Source organism: Priapulus caudatus, unplaced genomic scaffold, assembly GCF_000485595.1.
Source record: "Priapulus caudatus unplaced genomic scaffold, Priapulus_caudatus-5.0.1 Scaffold317, whole genome shotgun sequence".
Classification (NCBI taxonomy): Eukaryota; Metazoa; Priapulida; class Priapulimorpha; order Priapulimorphida; family Priapulidae; genus Priapulus; species Priapulus caudatus.
The window spans coordinates 64,534-77,259 of record NW_014577378.1 but is presented as its reverse complement, the minus strand read 5'-3'; the positions used below and the strand labels follow the sequence as shown (position 1 = coordinate 77,259).

At 41.1% G+C, this 12,726-nt stretch overlaps 2 protein-coding genes across 2 annotated transcripts in view; both read left to right on the top strand.

The window, feature by feature from the left end:
* LOC106808955 (beta-hexosaminidase subunit alpha-like) overlaps positions 1 to 6,037 on the top strand; it is a 20,020-nt gene extending 13,983 nt beyond the window's left edge. Inside the window, exons 12-13 of the mRNA XM_014811888.1 lie at positions 2,281 to 2,385; positions 4,425 to 6,037. Coding sequence (XP_014667374.1) covers positions 2,281 to 2,385; positions 4,425 to 4,488 — 169 coding nt within the window. The 3' untranslated portion in view covers positions 4,489 to 6,037. The remainder of the gene's footprint in view (positions 1 to 2,280; positions 2,386 to 4,424) is intronic.
* A 2,780-nt stretch (positions 6,038 to 8,817) lies between these two features.
* The window catches only part of LOC106808946 (myocyte-specific enhancer factor 2C-like), a gene marked incomplete at its 3' end in the record, with an annotated part of 59,048 nt that continues 55,139 nt past the window's right edge, over positions 8,818 to 12,726 (top strand). The window contains exon 1 of the mRNA XM_014811869.1: positions 8,818 to 8,861. The remainder of the gene's footprint in view (positions 8,862 to 12,726) is intronic.

The following is a 12,726-nucleotide window of genomic DNA, read 5'->3' as shown; positions in this document are numbered from 1 at the left end:
TTCTAATACCTTCAGGACCTCCAGTCGGGCAATGTCCTTATCGACGAAATATTCAGCACCCTACGGAACTGTGTCATCGGCCTAACTAAACCTGTGAGTATCGATCTATGTAACATCTGCAGTCGTTAGCCGTGCGCCACTCTGCTATAGTGATTCAGCTATTATATAGTGCAAAAGCTAAAGGAAAATGAAATTATTAAATGAAATTATGGCACCTTTCATGCAAATGCATATTTAGATGCAAAAGCATTGCAATATGGATAAGTAGTTCCAACAATGTTTCCTGCTTGTCAGTGTAATGGAGGCATATATTTGTATATATGCAGACCAGTTGTCTAACAAACCTTTGTCTTTGTGACTTATTTAACTTTACCTGCCTTCTACGTCCTTACAGAGATATTCCATTCATACTAGATCACGGGGGATACATATAGTTGGCGACAACTGCTCGTTTCTAGTTGTCCAGGTGGTAGTTGTCTGGGGTGGGGGTTAATTGTCCGGGGGGTAGTTGTCCTATAATCCTGTACAATGTACCTGCCTCACAACGTAATATTAGACTGTGCATGGAAAAAGACATGAAAAGATTACATGTGGTATCTTTTGTTTGTGATATCATAAGGCAATGACCACCGTAGTTAGAATGTGTGATGTAGTACCGTAATGAGAAACCCCACCTTAGTCGACTGCCATAGGGCAGCTGGTAAAATGGTAGTTTCAATGACATGGTCTGATGCCCCTGGGGATGGATTGCTCTCAGGTGTAGACTTTTGGTGAGAAGCGAAACGTTTTTAAATGCGGACTTTTATTGAAAGAATCGCGAAACGTGCTCACAGTCTTTCATTCAGAGTCAGTAGCTGTCTTTGGAATTTTTAACCCCTACCCAAAATGATATCTAAATGTTGACTAGTTTATTTTCAAAAGAAACCCACAATGCTGTATGTAGTTACCACAGTCAGTGTTCACCCATGTCGGATTTGAAAGAAAAGGCGACAATTTGAAATTTGAATCTTGCAAGCATAAGTATATTGGAAAGTGTCAGCAGGTTCAATCCGCATGATTTCCCCCACCGGGTCCAGCACTGTAACTGAAAGTGAAAGCAATGTCTAGATAACCACTGCATGCAAACAGTCTAGGGAATTTTAGAACCGGATTGAGCAAGCCCGGGTGGTCCGCACATTGTGCAATATACGCTGCCGCAGAAACCCACATCGTGCACTTACCTGCATACCGATCACGGCTTGAAGTCGCCATTAAGTCTACCGTGTCATTGTTCTAGAAGACGATGGTGGCAGCCGAGCGTCGTCCTCACTCATCGTCTTCCACCTATTACGTTATTGCTTGCATTATTGCGATAAACCCCGAGGCATATCGAATTCTGTAGAATCGGCGCTGTAATGGGAATGATAGGCATGTTGTTGTTGCGTTTTCATTCTTTATTAAATGCTGCGTGAAGGTTAAATAACATTCTATGTAGGTAGGGGAGGCCAGTTACATGGGTGCATGTGGTAAGCGGTTGACGTTGCGCGTTACGAACATGTCTTGGCATGTGACAAGAATGACTCGGAGCCGCAATATTAACAAAAGACCATGTCACGTACAAATTCCGACCCACGTAAAGTGTTAATTCAGTAATTAGTGAGAACACATGAGGTAAAGTGTTCTTATGAGGTATTGTGTGGTTCTTGTGAGGTTTGGCAGTGACGAAAAAGCTGTATGCATTTGCTTATGGTCTTTGGTGGCGATAAATAAGAATGCAACGATACTGTGAGCATAGTCTATATTTGTCATTGCCACGTGCATTTATACACGTGGGTGAAATATCTTTATAGTGAAAAACACGTTAGTTTCAAGCTGAGGAAACTATTTGCCAAATTCACACAGCGTGTGTGATTACAAGCTGCTGTATCTGTGCAGGTCTTAGCGTAGGATTTATGCAGGTATCACTTACAATAAATCCTGTATTAACAGAATCCTGTAGAACAGACAACTCTCTATAAGGAACAGTTGGCTTTCCCATTAAGTCACATTTATATGCTGAAATAAACTATGGGATGGAGATCTGTCAATAAAGAACACTTGCCAATTTCCCTGAGTGAACCTATTATGGAGGTTTGACTGTATCGAGTGATGTAGTTTATACTACTAATATAAAGCCAACTAATATGGTCTTTGCTAGAGCTGTCCTGTGTCTTCCTACGCATATAGAGAAGCCTGCTTTAATGCTGCAGGAGTTGTTTCTAATGCTAGCCGGTCAAATTTGTGTTAACTCTTTGCTTGCAGGCCACGGGCGTCTGCCGTTGCAGAGCGGCTGTGGAGCAACGAAGACGTGAACGACGTCAAGACGGCAGCATCGCGCATCGAGGAGCACCGCTGTCGCATGGTCAGGTGAAGCCCCGCAGATTCCGGGCCACATAGCTCAGCATCATCGCTGCCGGGGACAACCATGCGCTGTGCTGTGTGCTAGCGCATGGTTGACCGCCCAAACTTATTCTAGCCGTCCTTTAGGGGGGGGGGGGACTGTTTGCAATTGTGTGTTGTGAAAGTATGAACTGACACTAATGTTGGTGATGATATTTTTGCTGTCCATTACTAATTCACAGTGATGGTGATGACGACGACAATGCAGATGTCTAAGCCTAAGGCTCAACCAATTTTTTCAAAACGATTATTGGCCAAGTACCCCTAATATAATTTACGAACTGCCTTGGATCCTGCCATTCATTTCCATGACCTCTATCATCGCGAGTCTATTCCATCCATCATGATCGCAACGCTCGGGCATGCCGCACAGTGTAGCGATAGGGCGACCGCTCGTAAATAGATGTAATCACTTATTGGTGCTTGCGATGTCCATCACACCCATGTTTTACATCGCCGCAGTCGCGGCGTGGTGTGGCAGGTGGCACGCATTATTTTTGCACAACTGCCCCGGGCTGGTTATGCTAATGTGTCTGTTGCCGCGGCGACGCTAATTATTCGGCCCGGCATTTTACGGCCGCGAAAGCTCGTCGCACGAATTGCAATCTGCATATTCATTAGTCGAGAGCGCTCATCATTCGTCACACTCATCACGCGGTAACGTTCAGGTGTGGCGTCATCACGCGGTGCCGCTACCGCAAGTTTTCTGATGAAGGGTGCCCAGCGAGTCGTTTACTCCTGTTTGACCCAGCTACACTGCCGAGGGTCGCTTGAGGCGAGTCCTAAAATTAATAATGTCTTGGTTCTCACGTATAGTCCTAAACTACTGTCAGAGCGATGGTTTATCTTTACATCGGTCCCTGTTCCTAACCTCTGAACTGTTTCGTGGAACGGTTATTAGTCCTAAGATTAGTCTTTGTCATAAAACATCTTAACTATATTGCGACTAGCCATACTAATATTACTTTTAAATGTAATTTGCTTAATTTACATTTTAAATATTATTAGGTTTACTCTTCTAAATTTATGTGTAAATTTAAGTCTTGTAACTATGTAATGGTTAAAGTCCCCCTGGCAACACAGCTCAGCACGAGTGTAAGCACTTCGTAGTTGTCACACATCCGTTGAATTCAAGTAAATCCTAAGGTAAATTCATGCGCGATTCGCCGCCGTGGCTCAGTAAATCCACACGCGCTCCCGACCCACTCAACCATGGCACCAAATGGTTGATGGCACATCGACCTCCAATGATTCCTAATCCAAACATTACGAGTCTGTTCGCAATCATTTCAGACCTTCTTCCAAACATTCGGAATCTACTTCCTTCTCACATGCATACACTCTACGGTGTGCAATCAGACCTTTGTTAGCAGGCACTGCTGTAGAATGAATGCATGTTCGTAAAGGAAACTGAATGTTTTCCTTGATTGACCTTTATGTGCAAGTTTAACTATCTAAATTGGTTGTGCATACCAAAATTCGATAGGCTTCTAGAAATTGGTTGCTCTTCCTGTCTCGGTAACAGTGGATGTAATCAAGTGTAATTAAGTGCCTGCATGCAGGGGCGTCACATCTGTAGGGCTGCCGTAGCAAAACGCTACGGGCCCTAGCCCCGTTGCCCAGTTTGAAAGTTTTGGGGCCCCCAAGCTTTCAAAATAGCCTCAGAATGCTGGAAATTGTATTTTAGAGCGTCTATATTTAAAAAAAAATTTGGGGCTGAACCCCCAGACCCCTCCCCCCCCCTTCACGCTTCCTACCTCCGGCACTCGCCTGCGGCGCACGGTCAATCAAAAAATATTCATGTTTAGGGCACCAATTTCATTTTTGCTTACAGGCCCCCAATCATGTTGTGATGCCACTGCCTGCGTGACTTGCTCATAACCTTTGCGCATTGCATCGCAACCTTTTGGATCACTGCCTATATTATTCTAAAGTTGTATCGGTAAAGGTCAGGTTTTCCACCGATGACTGTTTGATGTAATTGGGTGTTTCGTTTATGCCCTCAGGAGAGGAGTACCGGCGCAGCCCGTCAACGGGCCGGGTTTCTGCAAGCACGAGTTTGCGCAATGATGACAATGACACAACCGCAACCGGCAGGAGCCTCAATCCCACAGGAACTCTGGCAAACATTTTCAACGAATTTTGCAGCGCATGCTAATGCGAGATGCCAAACATTTCAATGAATTTCTCGACGCACGCTGACGCGAAAGGCCAAACTTTTGGGTGAATTTTACACTGCATGTGAACGCGAGTGGCTAAGCTTTTGTAGAATTTTGCGACGCACGCTAACGCGAGATGCCAAGCTTGTGACAAATTTTGCAATGCATGCTAACATGAAGACCAAACCTTTTACAAATTGCGCGATATATGCTATTAAACGTGAGATGCTGAACATTTGATGAATTCCATAAAGCATGCTAAGGGCAAAAAACCAAACTTTAAACAATTTCAAGATGCATAGGTATGTGAGAAACTGAACTATTGACAATTTCACACTTACTAGCACGAGATACTATACTTTTGACGAAATGGACAAGGCACGCATATACGAAAAGCCAAACCGAAACTGTGGTCCGAAATCGTTTGCAAAACCCCAGTGCCTTACTTCTAAGTATTTGAGAATCGCTCTACATTCCAATTCTGACGATAGCTCTAACTAAGTAAAATGAAAACACTGTTAATCTGTGGATCTGTAATCTGTTGAATCACTGGAACGTATGTGCAGAATTTTGACGGTAATTAGATGGTGCAAGTTCTTATATTTTCTGGTTGTTGTATGAAATCACATTCCACCATCGCTACACCACACCACAAAGCAAAATAATGGTCACAATTTAGATCTAGTACTATAGCCCTCGTTGGCACTTCTACATGGCCTTATGTCATAATTTTGATCATATAAGCAAGATCATTGCGTTAGAATGTTACAAGGTGAAAGGGAACTACCAATGTCTGTTTTCAGAAAGAACGCAGTAGAGAAGAGGCATAAGCAAGATATTGGCAAATTAGCTGTTAAAGGAAGTCGGCATCAGGTATAACTGTGGATATCGCGGATTAAACTTTGCGTATAGAATAAGCTAGACTATATATAGCAATAATCACAAGTGTTCTCTCCTACTACACGAGTTCAATTGTTTAAATGTCGGTAATAAACTGTGATATAAATATGACGAAATTGAATGGAGCATATGTTGGTTGTAAAATTAAAAAATGAGCAATGGCGTCTGCAGTGGTTTTTAATTGATTGATTATGCAAATATAAAATAATATATGATATATAATGAAATATGAATGGGCAATCAACAATACGCGCTATTAAAGTTCTACCAACACGAAGATGTAATTTGAATCTGGTGCAATGTGGTTTAACTTTAACCATACATGCAATTATTCCTACACCTTATTGTTTTTTTCAAATGTACCAGGTTTTATACAGTGATGATTGCTCATTACATATCTGAACAGATTAAAATTACTTCGGCGAGCCTTTACATGTCGCGCACGTGGGACACACTGTGTTCCTTTATAGTGTGCGATATGATTATCCCGTGATGAAAACGATAGTAATTGAATGTATGTGCATTTTGTGTGATTGATATTATAACACAATCGTTATGCATTTCTTTCTTGTTGTTTGCATTTCAACGAACGATGTCTAGTTGTTTTTTATAATGATCTCGAGCAGGCAAGTTTTTCCAAACGTTATTATTTATCCTGACCTGTGGCTAAGCTTTTATTTTTTCAAAAATGAGTTAATAGAATCGACGGTTGGTTACCGAAGAATTAGTCGTGGAAATAATTCTCCCTCTTCCTAATAGTTATCAGTGAAAATGCTACTTAGAAATGTGTTTTAAATTATCCTTAATACCGTGGGGGTGAAAATTAATTTGTTCACATTTGGTTATATGCTGGTATTATTTGTGTATGCAATAGTTTTTTACCACCTACTGGTTAGATGCATTCTATGTCAATTTTATGTAGAGCAAAGAAAATGGAAAAGAAGCAGGTATAATTGTGCTATATGTTAGTATGCTCAGATCACCATTGTAGCTATGCCGGTCGGTGCCGGTCAGTAATAGCCGGCTCTGGTGTTGGCCGACCGGCACGCAGCTTTAAATAACATCCTTCCGACCGGCACAAAACTTATTGAGTGTGTAAAATTACATTCAAAACAGTGTTCTAGAAATCTACAAATAATCACAACCGATACACTTAGAATTAATTAAAAAAAACAACCGAGTTTAATCTCAACAATAGTTATGCATAAAATCATCTGATCACATCGTACAGCGCACAGTACATGCAGTATAGCTGGCTAAAGCTGTGGACATGCGATTTTTCAGGCGATTGAGTCGCCCGACTTTGGACTTTAGTTGACCGACTTTCGGGCGACTCAGTGTACATACTAGGCGATTTTTCAACGCGATTCATCGACGATTCATCTTTCGCCACCTAGATTGATAGTCACATGATTGAAAATGGCACCGTTTGATTGGCTGATGAATCGTACATTCGGGCGCGCGTAGTAGAGCATTGTATACTCGCATTGTATATAGTAGTAAGTCGCGCGACTCAAATAATCGCCCGATTTTATCAAACATGTTTGATTCGGGCGACTGAGTCGCCCGACTCGAAAATCGCCGGCGACTCACTGGACACACCAGGCGATTTTTCAGGCGATTGAGTCGCCCGACTCAATCGCCTAGTGTGTCCACAGCTTAAGCACCATGTTGCTATTATAATAAATTATGCATATGACGCAATCACTGACATTAGCCGGCACTAAAATTGTCCTGGCTACAACCCTGGCTCAGGTATCTCTCTCTCTCTCTATATATATATATATATATACATAGAGAGAGAGAGAGAGAGAGAGAGAGAGAGAGAGAGAGAGAGAAAGAGAGAAATATGACTATAAAAATATAATGAGGTGTCAATTTTATATTTTGCGAGCTTTCGAGAATAATCACAAAGAAGAGTCCAAGAGACATTTTCTTAAAAGCTCGCAAAATATAAAATTGACACCTCATTCTATTTCTATATGCATATCTTTGTATTTCTGTATGGGTGTCTGTGTGCTTTTACTTCTAATATATATGTATATATATATATATATATATATATATATTATACTGAGTTATACTAGGGTACGTAGGAGAACTTTGTAAATTTTAACAAACTCACTATAATAAATATATGGCAGTTAGTTAGGGCTCATTTAGCTTATATCAACATTGGATATATATTTTGAAGTATTGAAATTTATTGATATATATAATTTGCGTATTATATATAGTTTAGTTTCCTATTTAGGTTAATTATCTTACTTAGTCGGAGTCTCACCGTTTAAGTTTTGACTGTACCACACATTTATGACTAGAAAATCAATACATATAATATATCATTGTATCAAGAGCTAGTATATATTTGATGTATTATATTATTAGTGTATTATTAACACTATAATATAAGTATTAATTGACTTCGTCCTGATTGTAGTATTGTGTAATAATATTAATAAACAATAAGCAGTGGTGACATAGTAAATCTAAACGCTTTTTCTTGACTAAGTCTAAAAGCAGGGGTTCTAATAACCTGTGGTCGCATGGAGCCCCTTTGGGGTTCCGTACGTGGATGGGCTCAGGGAGCTCCTTTAGCCAACAAGGTCTGTGCGAGCTGATTGTTTTTAGGCGCTACAAGGTATTTGTTAATGACATAAGTGATTAGCAAGTAGCCGCGGCCGTTTTCATTCCCGGCGGCATAGGGGTCCGTGAACGGCCATTGTTTGCAAATTTGTGTGTATTATGTGCACATAACATTTTTTCTGGGAGGGGTCCGTATGCTTTCACAGATCTCAAAAGGGGCTCATGATGGGGTCCCTGACTCAAAAAGGAACGGCACTGCACTGGTACTAAGAGTAAAAGGTAAGGCTTTTTACTGAATTTGGCATGCCATACGAGACACAGAGAAGTTAATAAGATTTAATTTATTCCTGCTAATAGCCCGAGTGCATAATTTGTTCAGAGGACGGTCAACGACCTTAATATTAATTGTACAGCGATCTTTTGTGTGGTTAGAGATCGAGCTGATATTTCGTTTTCCCGATATTCCACCCTGTTGTAGGCCCAGACTAACGAACATCTCTGCGGCTATTGCGTAAGTAATGTGAAATGTGCAATGATATCCGTTCACAGAAAAGCAGATCCCTAACTTGGAAATGAAACCTAAGATCCGTTTAGATGACTTGAATGCTTAGGAAAAAGTTACTGATGTCTATTAACTGTACCATGAACAAATAATCGCATAGCAATGAGATTAAATTCGACTAAATTCTTTCTTAGTGAATGCGTAGGCAAGTGACGTCAATGTACGTCATGGCGGACTGACTCGCTGTCAAGTTGTTGTGGGACACAGACGGAACAATGTAAAGTGCAGTCTTGCTGGTGAGTAAACAATAGAAAGCCTTTTCATTGATTTTACTTCTATTTTAGGACTCACTGCACCTCGGTCAGTTGCTGGAAGATTTAAAATGGTAGACGGCTGGTTGTGCTATTCTGTCATTGCTGGTGCATTCCTACCACAGGGGTGTTGGTGGGGTATTCGTCCGCTAAACTGAAAGTTTATGCCTTCTGCGTTGTAATATAAATATTATTGCGAATTTGCTGGTGGCATCGCAAGCTTAATATTTTCACGTCGTGTTAGCTCTAGTATATAGCACGTGTGTGTGTGTGTGCGTGTGCGTGTGCGTGTGCGTGTGCGTGTGTGTGTGATGCATTCAGTAATTAACTTTCTATTTGGCTGTTGCTCAGCGGTTGTAATATGTAAACGTGAATTTTTGTGGAATTAATTCATATGCTAGTATATATATATATAATATATAGACTAACGATAGGCGTTTGACTTAGTTGGCGTTGATCGATTAAGGAGTAACACTCATGCAGCCAGTTCGAATGTCAATGTCTACATGTACTTTGCGAGTAACGAGAAAATGACCGTCTCTCGCATACCATGTTTTCCTTTTATTAGGGTAAGATCTAGCTTCAGGAGATATAGGGTGCCCACACAGCCATTGGCAGGGATGTTTCTGATGGTGCTCATTAGCCCGACCAGGCTGTGTGACTAACGTCAATATACACAGCCTGACATCCATCCATTGGATAATCTTGTACCTCTACAAAAACTGCCGAACAATTACGTATATAATATCTCAAATAAAATAATCATCTAAGCATTTCTGCCTTGTTTTGTATCAAGTATAACCTTCACCTTATAGTATTCCAGCGTTGTTATTAAAAATAATACCTCAGTTCGCCATGCACAGTGTAAATTTCAAGAGCCGAACCTAAATTTCACTTTAACCGCCATGTTTCCACTGCGCATGCGTTTCGATCGGAACACGGAAAACCCGAAACGACATAACATACCATAGCGTTGCAACTCGCGGTGGCGCGATCATAAATAAGCATCATATATTCGTATATATATATATAAATATTAAAACATTGAAAACCAGGAAACATCAATCTACAACAACTTCATAATTATCATTACGAAGATATGTACTTGCCTTGTGTTTAGGCCTACGCACTGTGAAAATCAGGTCCATTGCCGATTTTAGTCGCAACGAACATGGCGGCTGTCTGGTTGTTTTCATCCAATTCATCTCAGAAAATATGGCATAACTCGATAAATAAGTAGCGCCCAGTTACCGCGAGCAAGCCAGAGGTTTATAGATTCGTTTGAGCTATTACATGTGATGCTAGCTGTGGCGATGTTTGGATACCGAGCCAACTACAAGTTTTTATGGGCAAGAATTTGAAACGGTCTTCTAACCCTAGCAAAGACCATTTCTTGGAGCTAGGTGCTCATTTAATTATGTTTATTCACTGAGTTGGTGTTTTCCTGTAGCTAATAATAATAATTTTCGGGTGCCCTACTCAGCTACTGGCCTAATGGGCTAGTGAAGAGATTCACAGTTTTCACTGACGGGTGCCGCCGCATACAAGGCTCTCTTCTTGGCACCGTTTCCACACGCTGTCTCTTTTTGCTGAGTACTAAGCAGAGAAGCAGTGTGTACCATTTTGTCAAGTCTTTGGTATGACCCGGCCAGGATACGAACCCACGACCTTCCACATGCGAGGCGAGCACTCTACCAATTGAGCCATCGCAGTTTCCTGTAGCTGTATCAACATATAGAACAAGCGGGATACCCGGCGTTGCCCGGAGAAGTCAGTGGCGTTACTCAGTTGGTGACCGCTTTGAAAGGAAAATACCCAAAAAAATCGAACTATCTATCTATCCATGCATCCATGCATCCATCCATCCATCGCATTCCATGCCATCCCATCCCATGCCATATCCCATCGCATGCCATCTCATCGCATCCCAGGCCATGCNTAACGACTACAGTTTGATTACAACGACGGTGGCGCCACTCAAAGCGCACGATCTGATAAGTTGCGCAAAATCACTTTCCAGCCAAGGGCTACAGACCGAGGGTGTTTCTTATTTATTCATTTAAAGGCAAAAGGATTGTAATATCTTATAAACGACATATAGTTTCAGTTATAATATGGATAAATTTCCCTAAAATGAATATCGTTCGGTTAAATAGCATTTAGGTATAAATATAATTGCACTTTTGTGATTAGCCCTCGGTCTGTAACGTGCAAAATAAATTGTCAAATATGCAACTTTTTCGGGGTGGCAGCACGGTCGTGGGTGTCATGGCGCCATTCAAATTTCGTAGCGTTGATGTGTAATTAATTATAACAATTAAATTGGGTATCTGGTAACAAATACGTGTGGGTATAGACGATTTTTTATACAGTAAGTACAGTTGTATGAAGTAAAATCCTAGAGGCTACTGTCCCTTTAACAGTAACCATAACCCTAACTCCAACACTAATCCTAACACTAAATATCTATATATCGGATATCTATATATCGGATATCTATATATAGGGGTGTCATCCACAAAAATTAATCTATGGTGTGGAGACAGATATCATGATGCAAAAACCCTAACCCTTACCCTGATCCTAACCCTAATCCTAACACTAGTGCTGCCACGTTGCGGTACTGTCCCTCGACGCCCGGGGGATAGCATTTCCCGTACGTGATGTATATTGTTAATCTGTTCGCCATCTATTGATAAATATAATTTTTATAAATTTTTAACTTTTTTGAAATGGTGTTTCAGCCAGAACCACCTCCCAGACGTGCTGATTCTGAAAATATATTTCGCTAGGCTGCGGAGTTCATTAGTTATGCGCGTACACACAAATTCGGCTGAACAACTTTATATGTATACTAGCGGGATACCCGGCGTTGCCCCCTGGAAATCAGTGGCATTACTCAGTTGGTGACCGCTTGGTTGAAAGGAAAATACTCAAAAAAATCGAACTATCTATCTATCCATCCATCCATCGCATTCCATGCCATCCCATGCCATCCCATCGCACCGCATCCCATCCCATATCCCATATCCCATCCCATCCCATCGCATGCCATCTCATCGCATCCCAGGCCATCCCAGGCCATGCCATCCCATCCCATCCCATCCCATCCCAACAGTAAAAAATCACAAGAAATCAAAAGATAAAAGTCATTAAAATAAAAGTCAAAAATTATAAATAATAAAATGAAATTATATAGAAAATATAATAATATTTGATATGTAACCTACATAGGCTTTCGTGAAGTGTTCCCGGGAGTCAGTTTGCACTATCATTATCATCTACCATAGTTTATTCTGGATTTTTACTAAACGTTTAAATGTGGCATTACTCAGTTGGTCAGTTGGTTTGGTTGAAAGGAAAATACCCAAAAAAATCGAACTATCTATCTATCCATGCATCCATCCATGCAATGATGCATCCATCCATCAATCACATTCCATGCCATCCCATCCCATCGCATTCCATGCCATGCCACCGCATCCCATCCCCCCCACTCTTATTTTGAAATTAACGGTGAATACAGCAGAAGTACATACTAAACAGTCGAAAAGTAAAGAAACAAAGCATTTCCCGAGGTGGGATTCGAACCCGGAATCAATGGTTTAGGAGTCCGATGCTGTATCCATTCGGCTACTGGGCTGTTATGGTTATACACCATGGATTCACACGTACGTGATGGGTGTTGCTATCCCCCGGGCGTGGTGGGACGGTCACGTGATACAGTTGACGTATGTATACCTCAAAACTTAAAGGGCGAGTTTACTCTAGGTTCTAGGGTTATTTTCAGCTAATTTAGGTTATAATTACGCTACATAAAAAGTTTCATGGTTCAATCACCATTAGAAAT